The sequence below is a fragment of the Acomys minous genome (assembly GCF_964271855.1).
Source record: "Acomys minous genome assembly, chromosome: 12".
NCBI lineage: Eukaryota > Metazoa > Chordata > Mammalia > Rodentia > Muridae > Acomys > Acomys minous.
Genome location: NC_140493.1, coordinates 79,723,519 through 79,739,334, shown reverse-complemented (window position 1 = coordinate 79,739,334; position 15,816 = coordinate 79,723,519). Strand labels below are relative to the sequence as shown.

The window sequence follows — 15,816 nt, the reverse complement described above, 5'->3', positions numbered from 1 at the left end:
GCCCCCCCCTCCTCAAAAGAAGAAGAAGAAGAAGAAGAAGAAGAAGAAGAAGAAGAAGAAGAAGAAGAAGAAGAAGAAGAAGAAGAAGAAGAAAAGCATGGTGGTGCATGCCTTTAATCCCAGCACTTGATAGGCAGAGGCAAGCGGATGGATCTCTGAGTTCGAGGCCAGCCTGATCTACAAAGTGAGTGCAGGACAGCCAGGGTGACACATAGAAACCCTGTCTCGAAAAGCTCCCCCATCCCCCCAAAAAAGAGCGTGAAAGCCCAAAACTTGGAAGGCAGAGGCAAGCTGATCTCTGTGAATTTGAGGCTAGCATGGTCCGTGAGACCATCTCAATAAACAAAACCCCAAAAACCCCAAGCCTTGAACATGTTAGGAAAGTGCTTTACCACTGAGCCACAACCACAGCCCTTGTGGTTAGTTCCTTTGCATGAACCACAATCCTCAGCTGGATGTACTTAGGATCCCAGAACTCAGGAGGCTCTATCTGCTATGTGGTAAACTCAAGCCCAGATTGTGCTACTTAAAACCCTATCGCACAAAACCAACACCCTACCCTCTTAAAACGTGGTTCCTAGTGTTTTTGTAGTTTGTAATGTGTACGGTGAAAAAGAAAAGAAAAAAGAAAGAAAGAAAAAAAAAGGAAAATGTAGTAGCCAGTCTTTGTAGGAAACGATTTATTTGCCACTTTCCTTATTTATATTTATTTTGTGCTGGAGCTTGAGTCCGGTATGTTCTACCAACAGGGATACGCCTTCCAGCTTAAGTTTCTTACACGAGCTCTTAAGTCAACAGCATTTCTTCAGTACGTAAGGAATTCGAGACATCGGAAACATTCTTTGGATCTCCCATGGAAGGGACTTGGTCCTGCCTTGGAATCAATCCTCCTTTGATGTACATTTCCCAATTACGTCAGATTTTCCTGAAAGCTATCCTGGTTTGAGAGCCTCTTCTGCCGAAGCAAAACCAACCAACCAAACAAAAAACACTGGCAATTTCCAACCTCTAGCCTCAGGGTCTTTCTTCTTAGAAGCACCTGCGCGTGGGACCACAGCAGGATGGATGAACGCCAAATGCTCCCTGACGCAGCGCGCCTGCGTATCGGAGCCCCTTTGTTGCTCGGGCGCTGGGGTCGGGCTGCGCCTGCGTGTTGAGCTCGCACGAACAAGTGCGCTGCGCCGAGGGCGCCGGCTGGGGGCGAGCAGACCTCGAGCAGCCGCCGGCGCCGCAGCCGTTGCTGTCTCCGCAGCGCAGTGGGGTTCAGAGGCCCAGAAGGTGGTGACCGAGGATGTCGTCCACCGCGGCTTTTTGCCTCCTCTCTACCCTGGGAGGGTATCTGGTCACCTCGTTGTTGTTGCTTAAATATCCGACGTTGCTGCATCAGAAAAAGAAACAGCGATTCCGCTGTAGGCACATCTCTCACCGCGGAGGTGAGAGGGCTCCCCAGAATCCGATGGCGGGGTTTCGGGGGGAGGCTTCCTAGCTGGAGGTAGAGCGTGGGGGGGGGGGACGGACGACACCGGAGGGGCTGAGGAAGAGTGGACTCCTGGGACTGGAGGGCTTCCTCAGATGAGTGGTCCCGAGGGGAGGGAAGGAAAGAGGTCTCCTGTCCCAGTCCTGGTGGGCGTCTTTGGGAAGCAAGGATGGCAGAGCTTCTGTGAGGAGGGAAGCGCACGACGAGAAGAAAGGTGGGGCGTTTCTCAGCCGATGGGAGGGTGGTCGGAAGGTCCCTTCTTGGCTGCCGGGCACAAAGCCAGTGCGGATCCTGGAGACACCCGCAGGGGGAACCAGGAACAGACTGCTTGGAATAAGCTGCTGGCTGAGTCCGTAGGGGAAGAGCTTAGGCTCAGGCAGCGCTGAGGATCTGCGAGTACCTGAAGCGAGCTGAGGAGTCTGTGATGCCAGGTGACCTGGCCCACCTTCCACGCATTTGTAATTGAGCTCTGGAGAGGAATGTCTCCAAACCAGGGACGTTTTCCAAGGTCACAGAGCTGGGACTGAAATGGGACAGGGAACTTGGACTGATCTGGTTCGGAGTACTCCAAACCTCTACAGTGCCTGTTCTTTTTTTTTTTTTCTTCTTCTTCTTCTTTTATTATTATTATTATTATTATTATTATTAAATTTATTTTAACAGCATCATTTACCTAAGCAATGGCTCGTGGGTATCTAAGAGACTAAAACATGGTTTCCCGTATGATCATTATTATTATTATTTTTTTAAGATAATTTTTTTCTCTTGCAAAAGTACATTTCCTACAACACGCCACTCCTTTGCCTCTTCGTTACTGTTAAATCCCAGTCATAATGTATAAAATATGAAATTGTTTCGGGCACCTTAAACTTTTCTTTGAGGTGAATATGGCGCCAAGTTTAAGTTGCTTGAAATTTTAGAGTTTCAATGGTAAATTCTACAGTCTAAAATTTGGTGTAGTACCATAATGGCTTTTCTTTTTAGATTTGTCAAAGATGGGGGTTTTTTGCTATGGAGTGCTGTCTGGCCTGCAAGTCGCTGTGTAGACCAGCCTAGTCTGGAATTCTCCTTCTGGCTTCCCAGGGCTGGGAGTGAAGGTGTGGGCCACTATGGTGGGGCCATGACTTATATTGTGACAAATAAGTCATAGAAGCACATTATTCTCCCACGGTTTCATCAGTTAAACACCTAGTAAACAGTTTCCCACCGTTTGTTTTTCTGAGGTTTTTTTTTTTTTCTCCTCTGTGGCCCTGAGTGTTCTGGAACTCACTCTGTAGACCAGGCTGGCCTCAAACTCAGAGATTCACCTGCCTCTGCCTCACAGGTGCTGAGATTAAAGGCAGGCACTACTACTCCTAGCTGCTGGTGGTGGGCTTTTTTTATTTTAATATGTCTATGCCTAGGTATATGGTGTGTTGGCATGTGAGTGTAGGCATATACATGCTATGTGTGGAGGTCAAAGGACATTAGCAGAGATTGGTCCACTAGTTTGAAATGAGGCCTTTTGTTGTTCAGGGCCGAATTCAGCAGTAAGCTTGACTTGGGGGCTGGGGATTCTCCTGTCCGGCCTCCTGTCTTCCAACAGGGGCACTGGGGTTACACACGAGTTGCTGCTTCTACTACTTGTTGTTGGCTCTGTTTCTTAACAATTAAACTTTATTATACAACCCAACTAGCTTACACAAGAGGGAAAAAAAGAGTGAACCTTCCGGTATCCGTTCCACAGGACGGGTCCCTAGGTGTCTCTGGCCTGCGTGCTGGCCGGGCCTGTTCGCTGATTCACGGGCGCTCAAGCCCGGTCTCAACCTGCTGCAGCTCTTTCCTCTCTGTGCCTGTCTGTGTCACGTGCGAGGGGCAGTCTCCTTCTCCCATTGAGGGTTGATGAGAAAAACAATAGTCCAGGTGGAGTCGCCAGGTCTGCTTCCTGAATTCCAGGCCCAGGATGGCCCCACCCAGTCTATCTCAAGGTATCCATGGTGTGTCCAAGGGTAAGGCCTGCCAAGAGTGCTTTCACCTGTGACAAAGCTTACAGTCTTTCCCACAACTTATGGCTTGTGCATGGATTCTAGGAATCTGACGCAAATGACTTACCTACTGTGCTATCTATCCAGCCCAGCCCTTGCCATCTTTTTATTGCTTTCTAAATGGCCTTCCTGTGTACCTCAGGCTGGCCTTGAGCAGAATAGCCTTAGCCTTGATTTCAGCCTCAGGCTTCCTGAGTGCTGGCATCACAGATATTTGTCATCACCAACCTTCCTTTGGAAGATGATTATTTTATGGCTGAAGCATGTTGTCATATCTTTTTTTCATTGACCTTATAAACAACACTATAGCACATTAAATGTCATCATATAAATGCGGGTGTTAATGATAGTATAATGGTGGCCAGATGACAACTGCAGGAAACATCAGCATCGATTCGTATAGAGAACGTCTTAAAGATTATAGAAGGAGCTGGACCAATATTGCTTTCCTTTGTAGCACTTAAATCTAGATCACGGCCTGGGAGATGAGCAGAGGCAGATAGCTGTGTACAATCTGAGGGACCCCACGAGGTGGGAGAGGAGATCTGACTCCCACAACCTGGACCCCGTGCGTGTGTGTGCACATGGGTAACATAAGTAAATGTTTAAAAAGGTCTTCCATATAAGGATGCGCTGAGTGCAATGTTTCCTTTTCCAATTCTATCAAAGATTCACTGATCCAAAGCAGCTGGGAAGCAGTACATAAAGGGGGTGGGAATTAATTAAAATGAAAACATATGGTGCTGCTGGCAAGTTAGTAAGAGGGCCTGAGCTTGATTCCCAGACCTGTGTAGCTGAAGCTGGGTCCAGTGGTATATGCACGTGTAGTCCCGGAGCGATGGAGCCAGACTGGTCTCTGGGGCTCTGGCCAGTTAGCATAGTCTGTATGGTGAGTTGAAGGCCAATGAGATAATTCTGTCTCCAAAGAAAACAACAACAATAATAAAATAAAATAAAAGTGTTAGCACTTAAAAAAATGACACCAAGGGGCTGGAGAGATGGCTCAGAGGTTAAGAGCATTGGCTGTTCTTCCAAAGGTCCTGAGTTCAATTCCCAGCAACCACATGGTGGCTCACAACCATCTAGAATGTGAACTGGTGCCCTCTTCTGATGTGCAGGCACATATGAGGCATACATAATGCTGTATAAATAATAAATAAATCTAAAAAAAAAATGACACCAGGATTTTCCTCCACATATAAACTCCCACACATACACATACAATAAAAGTATACAGTGAAACAATAAATAAAATTAACAGTGTGGTAGTCTCAGAACTGTGGAGACTGAGATAGGAAGATTGAATCCAACCTGGTCTATATAGTGAAATGGCTAAACACACACACACACACACACACACACACACACACACACGAGAGGTGTAGGAAGGAATATGAGCAGTCCAAGGTCATCCTTGACTTCATAGTGAGTTGGAAGTTGCCTTGTGGTATCGTACATAAGACTCTGTCTCAATAAACCAATAAATAGGGCTGGCTAGATGGCTCAGTCGGTAAAGATGTTAACTGCCAAGCCTGATAGTCTGAATTTGATCCTTGAGACTCTCGTAGCAGATGAGAGCTTGTTTTTTGTCACACTGACACAGAGCTAGGCATATATCTGAGAAGAGGGATTTTTGTTTGCTAGTTTGTTTTCTTTTGTTTTTTTTGAGACAGGGTTTCGCTGTGTAGCCCTGGCTGTCCTAGAACTCACTCTGTAGACCCTGCTGGCCTCGAACTTAGATCTGCTTGCCTCTGCCTCCCAAGTTCTGGGATTAAAGGTGTGCCCCACTGCCAGATTGCCTGTAGACAAGTCTGTAGGGCATTTTCTTGACTAATGACTGATATGGGCAGGCGCAGTCCATTGTGGGTGGTGCCACCCATGGGCAAGTGGTCCTAGAGGGTATAAGAAATCAGGCTGAGGCAAGCTGTGAGGAGCCAGTCGGTAAGCAGTGTTCCCTCATGGCTTTTGCCTCAGTTCAGTTCCTGCCTCCAGGTTCCTGCCCTGCTTGAGTTTCTATCCTGGCCTCCTTCAGTGATGGACTCTGAGCTAGAGGTGTAAGCTGAGAGAAAGCTTTTCCTCCTCACGTTGCTCTTGACCTGACCTGCACGTGCACACACCATGGTGTGTGTACTCTGTCCCACCTGCGTGAAATAAATAATCTGTAGTAAAATTTTTTGAGGAGCTGAGGAAATGACGCTTGCCTAACATGCATGAAGCCCCCGAGTTCTAGCCTCCGACCTATGTAAGCCAGATAACGATGGCACATGCTGTAATTCCAGCACGGAAGCCCAGAGACAGGAGCATTAGAAGTTCAAAGTCATCCTCAGTTACATAGTGAGGTTGGGACTAGCCTGGAATGCACCAGACGCTGTCTTCGAAAACGTAGAAACGATTATTTTGTTTGTATGTACAGTTGCTTAATTGTAGATCTGTAAACTGTAGTTAGTTTTTGAGATAAACAAAAAAAAAATTAATTAGGCTATTCCTGTGAGTCACATGATGATTATCTGAGAGAAAGTGAATTCTAGCAAGTTCATGACGGAAGGCCTTACCCCTAAATAATTCCTTGGAGAGGAACACTGTGTTTCTTAATTAGTCCCGCAGCGACACCCTGCGGGCTCCACCAGATGAGTCTCAGTAATCTTCAGGTAGAGCCCTTCTGCAATTTGCCTCCTAGCTTTACAGCAAACAGAAGACCAGGGATGTCATTTACCTATAGAACTGAGATGAGGCTATCTGAGCAGCAGCATCGCAACATAAAAATCTGCAGCATAGTCCGTGTTGGAAAGCTGGGCTCAGAAATGCTGTTTAATTTGGCTCTTAGCTAATGTTTTGTTTTGGGTGGTGGTTTGTTGTTTTATGTTGGAGATGGGATCTCACTGTGGAAGTAGTCTGGGCTGGCCTCAAAAACAGTTCCCTTTTGGCTTAACAAAGCTGGGATAACAGTCGCGAACCACCCCCACCCTCCCCCGACCCCCCATCACTCATCCTTAGAGAAGCTTAACTACCTCACAGGGTGGTTGTAAAGACTTTAGTGGGGTACGGGAAGTGCTGGGTGTCCTGTCTGCACAGGGCCTCCTGCATACCAGGCAAAGCTCTCTACCCCTGACTCACATCTCCAGGCCTCTCCACCACCTAGTCAGTAATTTAATCAGTTAATACGGTTTTAACCTTTTGTTTTGTTTTTGGAGACAGGGTTTTCTCTGTGTAGCCCTGGCTGTCCTGGACTCACTTTGTAGACCAGGCTGGCCTCCAACTCACAAAGATCTGCCTGCCTCTGCTTCCCTGAGTGCTGGGATCACAGAATCTTAACACCTGGAAGGTAGGGGCAGGAAGATGTCTGTGAATTAGAGGCCATCCAGGAATGTATAAGAAGAGTCTATCTTTTTTTTTTTTTTTTTTTTGAGACAGGGTTTCTCTGTGTAACCTTGGCTGTCCTGGGCTCGCTTTGTAGACCAGGCTGGCCTCGAACTCACAGAGATCCACCTGCCTCTGCCTCCCAAGTGCTGGGATTAAATGGGGTGCACCGCCACTGCCCGGCTTCTTTCTGGGTTTTTCAAGGGCACTGTAAGCTCTTAGGAGCTGTCCTGTGGGAGGTGCTTAACCTTGAGGAGATGGTGCTTTTTAAGGTTCTTGTGACCTCTGGATATATAGAGTCTGACCGCCATGCAGTCACTGTGATGACTGTCATGCAGCGGCTGCGCACATGGCTCTGATAGACGCACTGCCTCTCAACCTGCATCTCGGTCCTGTGTGGTCTGGATATAGTGTCTCATACTGTCAAGCTAATAGGCATTACTAGCATGCCGGCAATTGAAAACCATTTATCCTAAAACAGATCCTGAAATAAACTGCTTTAAAAATTACACATCAAAGAACTCAAAAGGGGAGCTTTGAAGTTGTTATAAGTATGCCTATAATTCAGACGGAGATAAAAGAAGTTCAGATAAAAGAGTTGTGGACTGAAAGGACAGATGAATTAAGCAGCAGTTATTTATTTTTTTTAAAAAGTGGGTTCTCTCTCTCTCTCTCTCTCTCTCTCTCTCTCTCTCTCTCTCTCTCTCTCTCTCTCTCTCTCTTTCTCTTTTAAGTCTGTCTGATGTGTCCTAGGCTGGCCTCCAAACTCCTGGGCTTTCTGCCTTTACCTTGCAAGTGCTGGGATTATAGACTTGGGCTTTCATGCCTGGTTTACAGTACCACAAAGTCTTGGGGCTCAAGTCTAGGACTTTGTACAAATTAGGGACTCCACTAACAGCTGTAGCTCCAGCCTCAAAAACAAGCTCTAGCTAGGCCAAGTGGTGGTGGTGCACGCCTTTAACTCCCATCACTCGGGAGGCAGAGGCAGGTGGATCTCTGTGAGAGGGCTACACAGAGAAACCCTGTCTCAAAAAACAAAAACGGGGCTGGGGAGATGGCTCAGAGGTTAAGAGCACGGGCTCCTCTTCAAGAGGTCCTGAGTTCAATTCTCAGCAACCATGTGGTGGCTCACAGCCATCTGTAATGAGATCTGGGGCCCTCTTCTGGTGGGCAGGCATGCATGCAGGCACAATACTGTATACATAATAAATCTTTTTTTTTTTTTAAAAGGGGGTGCTCTAGAAGAGTATCAGTGACTGCCATGGACAGTGAGGGAACCATCATCTCAAATCCCTTAAATCAAATACATAATTTGTTGATTTAAAAAAGAAAACCCTGGAAAAAAAAAAAAGGATTCTACCCACCTCACCCATCACACACACACACCTCACTTTAAAAAAAAAGGAGGGGGGAGGAAGGAGGGTTTCATCCTGATTTCTAGAGAAATAAAATGTTAAAAATGACAAGTAAACGAAACGTAAACCCCGTGTTTTCACAGGTGCTGGAGAAAACCTGGAGAACACAATGGCCGCCTTCCAGCAGTAAGTACGTAGGGAGGGGCCCGCCTCCTCATTCACAGCCTGGCAGTGGAGCGATGGGGACTCCGGAGGGACAGCGTGTGTATGTGCCGCTCACCTGCGAGGGTGGTTTCTATAAAGTGCCTTTTTAATAGTTTGACGTTTTACAAAGAGTGCTTGGCTTCTCAATAACTGCAGAGTAGTCCAGAAAGACTCGGCTTCCAGATGTGGAAGCAGACGTCCGTGACAAGGGACAGACTGTGAGCGACCGCTAATGGGTCCAGCGCAGAAAGAGCTACCTTGGCCGCTGGTCATGAGTAGGGTTGTGTGTCTCTGAGCGGCGGGAACCTGCCGTTGTCTTGTGTACCGTTGTTATCTTTTATTAAGATGAGTTAAATTGTTTCTGTCTTTAAGGGGTTCATGTTTCATGCAGAGGCCTTTTCAAGGCTTTGTGGTAGCAGTGGAAGCTACGGAAGGGCACTGGTTGGCGCCCTTGTTCTTTGTCTCAGAGCGGATGATCAACACCAGCCTGCTTTCCTCTCTTGAATCACCAAACAGGATATGAAGCAAGGTCAATGAAAGGAAAACGTTACCCATTCATACTTAGTCAGAAAAAAAAAAAAAAGAATAAGATTTTAAGCCAATTTTAAGGTCGGGTGGGCATATCTCCCTGTTGACCAGGTGGCCTTCCACTCCTAGGCAATTTGGAAACATCTTATATGTAATGCTGGAGGTTGAAGCCAGGGTTTCCTGTGTGCTAAGCGTGCGCTCCGTGCTGAGGTACTCCCACGTCCCAGCAGAATCTGGTCTAAGTTTCTGCTTTTTTGCCATTCAGTGACATCTTAAAGATTATTTTTCTTCTGGGAGAGGTGGCTCACGCCTTTCTTCCCAGCACTGGGGAGGCAGAGGCGGGCAGTTCTGTGACTCTCAGGCAGCCAGGGTTGTATGGTGAGACTGACAAGAGTGACTTCAAGAAGAACCTGATCCTCAGACTTGGGACTCTGCTGCCAGAGCTTGGGGGACCAGGAGCTTGAGTGACAGCATCGCTGCAGCCAGGGGTGTAGCCAAATAAATGGGATTCCTCTATACCCAACCGTTCCAATAAATTTGCCGGCTTTTTGCCTCTCTCTGCCTGAACTCCATTTCCCCAGTTCAGTGGTCAGCTTCAGCCAAGTACTGCCTCTGTTGCTCTGCGCACAGCTCCTAAATCCACAGAGGGGGATCTTTGCCCTAACCCTAAGGAATAGAAATGGCGTCTCAACAAATATTTAAAATAAAGCCTGCACAGCCGGGCGTGGTGGCGCACGCCTTTAATTCCAGCACTCGGAGGTAAAGGCAGGCGGATTCTGAGTTCGAGGCCAGCCTGGTCTACAGAGCAAGTCCAGGACAGCCAGGGCTGTTACACAGAGAAACCCTGTCTCAGAAAACCAAAAAAGTAAAAAAATAAAATAAAATAAAGCCTACACACACATACGCACACACACACACCACAATTCATGAAGCATCCTTCCATGTGGCTCAGAAAATCCGTTCACAAATCCCATCTCCTGTAGGCTGAGTAAGGCAGAGCAGGGCTTTTGCCTTTCTGTCTCCCGTTCTCTGGCATCTCGCTCAGGCTCTGACGCTCCTCAGTCTCACTAGTTGGTCACTGGAATAGATTTGGAGCGGCACGCCCCGAGAACAAAGCAGTGTGTTAGCAAAAGGCTGGTAAAGGGACGGCATTCATTTGTAGTGAGCGTGGAACCTAAAGCTAAGGAAGTGTACTGCGTGCGTGCACACGCGGAGCTGGCGAAGCCCTTGGGTGTATAACATCTGCTGGGTTGGTTTGCGAACGAGTTCTCATAGACCAGGCTGCCCTTGAACGGAACATGTGTCCAAGAATAACTCTACACTGATTCTCCTACCTCCACCTCCCCAGTGCTATGGTTACAGGCATGCAGCACCACACCTTGCAAAACCTGATTCCTAAAAGCTAATAAAACAGGTTATTAAACTAGGCCACACAGGTGAATACTCAGAGGACAATGTAGTCCCTGAAATACTTATGTGAAGTATGGTAAGAGGAAGAAGAAAGTTATATTAGCAATACCTGGGAGGCTGATTAGGCATATAGTCAAAATAATTAAGTCAGTGCCCTAGCTCTCATGGCTTTGTTTTGTTCTTAAGTGTGTGTGTGTGTGTGTGTGTGTATCTCCTGTGTGAAGATTGATTACGTCAGTTCTATTCTTTCATCATGTGGCTGCCTAACTCACTCACTCACTCATTTATTTATTTATTTATTTATTTGGTTTTTTGAGACCAGGTTTCTCTGTGCACCCCTGCCTCTCCTGGAACTCTCTCTGTAGACCAGACTAGCTCAAACTCAGAGAGCCACCCGACTCTTCCTCCCAAGGGCTGGGATTAAAGGCCTGCACCACCATGCCCAGTTGCTTTCTTCTTTTTTGAAACTGGATTCCATTCAGTAGCCCAGGCTAGCCTTGAACTCTGCACCTTCTCAACCTCCCAAATTCTGAGATGTACAGGGAATCTGCCACCACACCCACCATCTCATGATAAAGTCTTTACAAACACACACACACGGGAGATTCTGCCTGACTCTGATTTGAGTGCACAATAAGGAAACACTGGGTTCTCAAGTGAATTTTTAGGGAGAATCCTCTATCATCTATGCATAATTGGGTGTGCCTTTGATTAAAATCAGACGCATTAGTCAGACATGGTAGCACACACCATTAATCTCAGCAGTCCACTTAGGAAGCAGAGGCAGGAGGCTCTCTGTGAGTTCAAGGTCAGTGTTTCCTTATTGTGCACTGTCAGGAACACATTTGAGTAGAAACTTCTCAAGTTTTATGGTCACTGAGGGGAAGAGAAACTTATTTGGAAGGTCACATACATGGAGCCCAAAGCAGACAGGCACTGGAGGATGCTAGGTGTGTTATCCAAGTCTGTGTGTGTGTGTGTGTGTGTGTGTGTGTGTGTGTGTGTAGTATTTTCAGGCAAAGGAGCTAGAAGAGTTGGGTGTGCTGTGTGCCACTCAACCCAAGCACACTCTGTTTTACTGAGCTGTACCCCATGTGAGCATGCGTCAGTAGGTCTCATAGTGTCCCCAGGCTGCTCTAGAACTCACTATATATCCTAGGTTGGACTCAAAACTGGAGGCTTCTCAGGTGAGCTCAGATGTGAGCTACTGTATCCAGCCTTTGCTTAGTGAGTCTGCATCTGTTTATACACTTGGCAGCCCTTTGTAAATCCTCACTAGTGAAATGTCCTACCCTCTGCAGAGGCTAAGAGCTTTACTTTGGTGCGGCTCTGAAGCTCTCTGTTTCACTCTTGAGCTCAGTGATGGCTTCCATCTTCCGGAGTTTTACTTATTTTCATTGTTATCATTTCTATGTCTCTGACAAACTTCTTTTGTTCATGTATTATATTCCAAATTCATTCATTCATTCATTTTCTTCCTTTCTCTTTATTTTCATTTTCTGGTTTTGTTTTTGTTTTCCATTGCTTTTAGATAGGATGCCATGTATCCTAAGCTGGCCTTGAACTTCACCCTGTGTGTAGCCGAGGATGACCTTGAACCTCTTTTCCTGCTATAACTCCTGAGTGCTGGGATCACAGACAACGCACCAGCCCACCTGGTTATTCTCTTCCTTTACTGTCTTTTTCTAGGTCACCTTTTCCTTGGAATCCGTTGTTGAAGTTTTATTTTTTAATTTTCATTCTGTAATCTTTCTGCCTCCTCCTCCTCCTCCCAGGTGCTGGGATTACAGCATATACCACAAGTCGAATCAAGATGTTAAATGCAGCCATCTTTATCTTAGTTTTTGATACCTTCATTTTATACGTATTGAGATACAGACCACAAAAGGAAAGTCAGATTGCTCTAAGTTACACTAAGGTATTAGGAACTGCCACCCAAATCTCTTAATTTCTGGTCAAATATTTGTCCCGTTGTATTGAAATGTAAGAATTATCCATAGCTGCTTATGGAAGAGACAACAGGATTCACTTATCACAAGTCACAGCATTTTAATAACTTATTATAAGATTACAACATCACATTGGTGGAAGATAAATTGGTTGAGATATTTCAGTGTTGTTGGACACCTCAGATCTTAAAATCAGAATTTGCATATCTGATACATGTAAAGTAAATGTTTACTGGGTTTTAAAGTGCCGTTTTTTCCCTCTCACGTCTTCAGCGCGGTTAACATTGGAACCGATATGTTAGAACTGGACTGCCATATCACAAAAGATGAACAGGTTGTCGTGTCACATGATGCAAATCTGAAGAGGGCAACTGGGATCAACGTAAATGTCTCTGATCTCAAATATTGTGTAAGTAACAATAAACCAATGTTGTTATGCTCGAGGGTAATGTTTTTAAGGCAAGAAAGAGCCAGGTGTCACCTCCACAAATTGCTTTTGAAAACGAAGATGACTAAGCTGGTGTAGTGGCTCGCAGATAAAACGCCAGCACCTGGGAAGCGAAGAGCCTGCCAAAGGCTTGACGCCAGTCTGGGCCAGTCTGAGCCAGTCTGGGCCAGTCTTCAGGTCTGGGCTTCTGTCACAAACAAACAAACAGGGACCAGATTGATGGCTCTGTGGTTGAAAGGGCTGCCTGCTCTTCTAGGGGGTCCCAGTTCCGTTCCCAGCACCCACATGGTAGCTCACAACTGTAACTCCAGTTCCAGGGGATCCAGTGCACTTTTCTGGCCTCTGTAGGTACCAGGCATGCAAGTGGTGCACAGCATACCTGCTGCAGGCAAAATACTTACAAAATAGAAAAAAGAAAAGTGAGCAAAGCCCTTAAAGAATAACAGTGATAAAAATAAATGGAAAACGGGGGCTGGAGAGATGGCTCAGTGGTTAAGAGCACTGATTGCTCTTCCAGAGGTCCTGAGTTCAGTTCCCAGCACCCACATGGTGGTTCAGGACCATTTATGATGAGATCTGCTGCCGTCTTCTGGTGTGCAGGCATACATGTAGACAGAGCACTATATATGTAATAAATAAATCCTTTAAAAAAATAAATGGAGTAGCGCACGCCTTTAATCCCAGCACTTGGGAGGCAGAGGCAGGCGGATCGCTGTGAGTTCGAGGCCAGCCTGGTCTACAAAGTGAGTCTGGGACATCCAAGGCTACACAGAGAGACCCTGTCTTGAAAAACCAAAAAAAAAAAAAAAAAAAGGAAAAGGAAAAAATGTTAAATTGCCTTGGCATCCAATGAAGAATGTATATAATTCAAATGCGTCTATGGGGATTAGCGTTAATCCTTTTGTTTAGACAGAATCTCACGTATCCCAGGCTGGCCGAGTGCACGCTCCCTATGTAACTGAGGGTAACCTTGAACTTCTTGGTGATCCTGCTTTCACTTCCCAAATGCTGGAATTGTAGGTACAACTGCTGTGCCAGTTTACACAGGTGCTAAAGACAGAGCCCAGGGCCGTTTGCCTACTAGGCAGTTACTTTACCAGCCCCCAACATCATCAAGTGTGAAAAATCACATTACAATTCAAATCGCCTATTTGAATCATGTTTAATGTAGGAATGAGCTTCAGCCTTCCAGTGTAGGAAAACGTCATTGAAGTCTATCCAGGAGCCAGCAAGATGGCTTAGCGGATGGAAGTGACCGCCGGGAAAGGCTGGCACCCTGAGTTTGAGCTCCATGGTCCAGGTTAAGAAGCCAGATGAGGGGCTGGAGAGATGGCTCAGGAGTGGAGCACTGGCTGATCTTCTAGAGAACCCGAGTTCAAGTCCCAGCACCCACATGGCAGCTCAAAACTGTAACTCTGGTTCCAGGGGATCTGGCACCCTCACACAGACATATAGGCAGGCAAAACACCAATGCACATAAAATAAAAATAAACAAATACACTTAATAAATAAAGAAACCAGACGAAAGGAAAGGGGGGAAAAAAGGATGAATTTGCGTGCATTTGTGATCCTACCACAAGATGAGAAGTGGAGAAAGGAAAAAGGAAACTTGGGGGCCAGCTAGCTTGGAGTACACGGGGCAACAGAAATACCAAGGGTGTCTTACTTTAAAAGAAGGAAAAACTTGAGTCCCAGATGTTCTCAGCTCCATGTCTACTGTGGCACACATGGTGCCCATGCTTGCACACACACACACACACACACACACACACACACACACACACACAATTTTATAAGCTGGTCATAGAGGAAAAAAAATCTGGGCTAACAAGATAGCTCAGTAGATAACAGCATTTGAGACCATGCCTGGCAGTCTTAAGTTGTGTCCCTGGGATCTGTTTGGTGGAAGGAAAGAACTGACTTCTGCATTGTGTCCTCTGAATGTCCTGTGGTACATTTCTGCGCAAACCCCGCCCTCCGTGGGGTAACCTATGCATAAGCTCCGCCTCCCCCCGCCTCTCCTGGGCTTCCTATGCTCCGAGAGCTGGCGAGAGCTGGCAGGCGAGCCAGCGATGAGGCTACCTCATGAGAGTGGCCACCTGGCTTCCTGAAAGGCGAGGGTTGGCGCCCTGGCGCCTCAGCCTTCGCCTGCCGGGCGCCATGGCCCCAGCTCGGAACAGGACCCACATCTCTTGGAGCAGGGCGGAGGGAGGGGCGGTTGGGATGGGCGTCTGCTGTCCCTAAGGGGACCCATGGCCTCCTAAACAACCCCCGACCTGGCTTCACCCACCAGGAAAATAAATAATTTTTCCCGTTCCAGGAAAAAAAATGTAAACCATACAATCTATATATGTGCGTAGTAGTAAATCCTGACAGATAAAAGCCAGGCATGTGGTACACACCTGTAATCCCAGCACTTGGGAGGCAGGGGCAGGTGGATCCTCATGAGTTTGAGGCCAGCCTGGTCTACAGAGAGATTCTAAGACCCAAGGCTACACAGAGAAACCCTGTCTTGAAAAGAAAAAAAAAAAAAAAAGGAAGAAAGAAAGAGTGTCCACTTTTGTTACCTGAAGAAAACTAACAATATTGTTACAGTGTGTTGGTTTTCTACAGTTTTATACTCAACAGAGATTGTGTATATTGTGTTTCAAGTACTTTAATATAATGGATGTGATGGCAAATTCCTATAATTACAGCACTCAAATGTTTTGCCAGTACTTGGCCTGGTGGTGCTTTAATCCTAGCACTCGAGAGGCAGAGGCAGGCAGATCTCTGAGTTTGAGGCCAGCCTGGTCTACAGAGTGAATTATAGGACAGCCAGGGCAATACAGAGAAACCATATCTCAAAAACAAACAAAACAAAACAATAAGAACACAAGTTTAGGGCCTGGAGAAATGGCTCAGCAGTTAAGAGCATTTACAACTGTTCTTGCAGAGGGTCTGAGTTCAGTTCCCCACTTCAATGTTAGCCAGTTCTGGGGTGCCTGACATCTCAACCCCATTTGTGCCCACACATAAGCACATACACGCACAACTACACACACACCTACACATAATTAAAGAT

General features: G+C 46.5%; 1 protein-coding gene across 3 annotated transcripts in view; it reads left to right on the top strand.

Annotated features, from left to right (window-relative positions):
* Window positions 1-702: 702 nt before the first annotated feature.
* The window catches only part of GDPD1 (glycerophosphodiester phosphodiesterase domain containing 1), a 36,567-nt gene continuing 21,453 nt past the window's right edge, over window positions 703-15,816 (top strand). For 2 of the 3 annotated variants that reach the window (XR_014783523.1, XM_084803302.1), the window contains exons 1-3: window positions 703-1,433; window positions 8,357-8,399; window positions 12,578-12,713. Coding sequence is in view for 2 of the 3 variants with exons in the window: in XM_084803302.1 (XP_084659428.1) it covers window positions 1,292-1,433; window positions 8,357-8,399; window positions 12,578-12,713 (321 nt within the window). In the remaining variant the exon portion in view is untranslated. The remainder of the gene's footprint in view (window positions 1,434-8,356; window positions 8,400-12,577; window positions 12,714-15,816) is intronic. The other variant, XM_084803303.1, reaches the window with a different exon arrangement.